The 2,166-nt window shown below is 45.1% G+C and overlaps 1 protein-coding gene across 1 annotated transcript; it reads left to right on the top strand.

The window, feature by feature from the left end:
* Nucleotides 1-244: 244 nt before the first annotated feature.
* On the top strand, nt 245-1,708 carry LOC149251219 (U-box domain-containing protein 1-like). The gene is made up of 2 exons (XM_089459305.1): nt 245-1,276; nt 1,427-1,708. Exons 1-2 carry the CDS (start codon nt 448-450, stop codon nt 1,528-1,530), a joined length of 933 nt encoding a protein of 310 aa, XP_089315431.1. The 5' UTR covers nt 245-447; the 3' UTR covers nt 1,531-1,708.
* The last annotated feature ends 458 nt before the right edge of the window (nt 1,709-2,166 follow it).

Raw genomic sequence — 2,166 nt, 5'->3', positions numbered from 1 at the left:
AAAAGACGGTCAGTCGGTCTTGAGTGGAAGGATTGAAAATTAAAGAAGCAAGAGTTAGTTGTGAGGAGGGAGGGGTTTGAGATTTAAATAAATAAATATATATATTATTCTTTTCTTTGGGGCTCTTTGCTGGCTTGTTTTGTCAAAGTAGAGCCGCCTGAGACTCCTCTCCTCTCCTCTACCTAATAATAATAATAATATTAATAATCCAAAAAACATACATTACATTCAGCCAAGGAAGGAAGTGACAACGACAACACAACCTATCCTATCTTCTGCCCAACTGGTCTATTGAATGCGCACATTACATGAAACCCAAAATAAATAAATTCAATAATGCCGCCGCCAATGGCCTCCTCAGCTCGGAATCAGTCAAGCCAGATAGCAGGATCTCCATCATAGCCTTGAAGCTATTGCAGCAGAAACCCTCAAAACCACCCTCCGGTAATGGAGGTGAAGCGGACAACTGCTGAATCGCTGGTGAATCAGCTGAGATCCTCCTCATCATCGGAAGAAGCCCAGAAAGAAGCCGTCTGCGAGCTCCGGCTGCTGGCCAAATGGGGCGACGAGCAGCGCATCTCGATAGCTCAAGCGGGCGCAGTGCCCTATCTTCTTGACCATCTCTACTCCCCGGACGCTAAACTGCAAGAAAACGCGGTCACGGCCCTTCTGAATCTCTCAATCTACGCCCCTAATCGCGAGGTGATAATGTCAAGCCACGGTGCCCTGGACGCCATCGTGCACTGCCTCACGGCCGGGAGGAGCCTGGAGGCCAAGCAGAACGCCGCCGCCGCTATTTTCAGCCTTCTCGTCGTCGAGAACTACAGGCCTATCGTAGGCGACCGCCCCGAGGTTATCAGGGCTCTTCTGGACCTTATTCGCCTGGGAAACCCTAAGTGCAAGAAGGATGCCCTAAAAGCCCTCTTCCATTTGGCTCTGGATCCGCTAAATAGGCCCAAACTGGTGTCCGCCGGAGTCGTTCCGGTGCTCTTTTCACTATTGATGAACTCGGGGATGGGGATCGTGGAGGATGCCACGGCTGTTATAGCCCTGGTAGCGGGCTGCAGCGAGAGCAGAGAGGCATTTAAAAGGATATTTGGGATTGAAGTTCTGGTGGATTTGTTGGACACTGGGTCTCCGAGGGCCCAAGAGAATGCGGCTTCAGCGTTGCTGAATTTGGTCCAGTGCGGTGGGACGCAGGTCGCTGAGGATATCTTGGATGTCCAGATCGCCATGCCGGCTCTTAGTGTTCTTCTCAACACCGGGACCCCCAGATGTAAGAGTAAAGTCAGTTCCTTGCTTAAGCTTTTGCTTGTTCATGAAAGACGGCCCGCGAGTGCTATGTTTTGAATGTATGTGGGACTGGGCATCATCTAAATAAATAATTATTTGCCGTATTCTTTTCCCCAAATCTTGTGTATTTCAGGGCTTGTGGCCACGCTTTTGAGAATTGAACTGCTCATTTCTCCTCTCCTCTGTAAATTCCTCTCCCACTCCCACTCCTCATTACTGTACATATGCATCATTTAAATTACTTCTTTTTATAAGAGCAAAGAAACTATTACATCATCGATCACATGGATAGCAAAGACATTAATTAATGCATGGATGGATTCCAGGGGTGTTCTCTGTTGCTCTGTGTAACGAGTTGTTTGTTTATCCTTGTCATTTCATTGAATTGGATTACAAATATCAGTTTTATGGATTACATTTCATTGAATTTGGATTACAAATATCAAGTTTATGGCTTACATTTCATTGAATTGGATTACAAATTTCAATTTTATGGCTTACATTTCATTGAATTGGATTACAAATATCAAGTTTATGGCTTACATTTCATTGAATTGGACATTTCATTAAATCACCCATGTATACTATTCTTTCAGTTGGGCATTACCCAAGGTAATATGTGAGCACCTGGAAAAAGCTCTATGTGATTTTCTCTTGTCCAAACTTGATAGACGATGACCCAATTGGGTGCTTAACTATGCTTGTTGAGAGTTTGGAGGTTTGGGGATTGGAAGAACCTAAACATAGGCATAATGTTGTGTGCCAAGTGCATGATTGGGATCATCGAAGGTAAGGAGGCTTGAAAAATACTCAGGCACCATATTGAACAACAATGGCCTTTGGGTCTAAAGGTCTAGAATGGAATTTCTTTCT

Source organism: Pinus tabuliformis, chromosome 7 (assembly GCF_031772625.1).
Source record: "Pinus tabuliformis cultivar Carrire ecotype Pingquan chromosome 7, CPIR1, whole genome shotgun sequence".
NCBI lineage: Eukaryota > Viridiplantae > Streptophyta > Pinopsida > Pinales > Pinaceae > Pinus > Pinus tabuliformis.
Note: the sequence above shows the minus strand (reverse complement) of the source record. Positions and strands in the feature narration are given on the sequence as shown.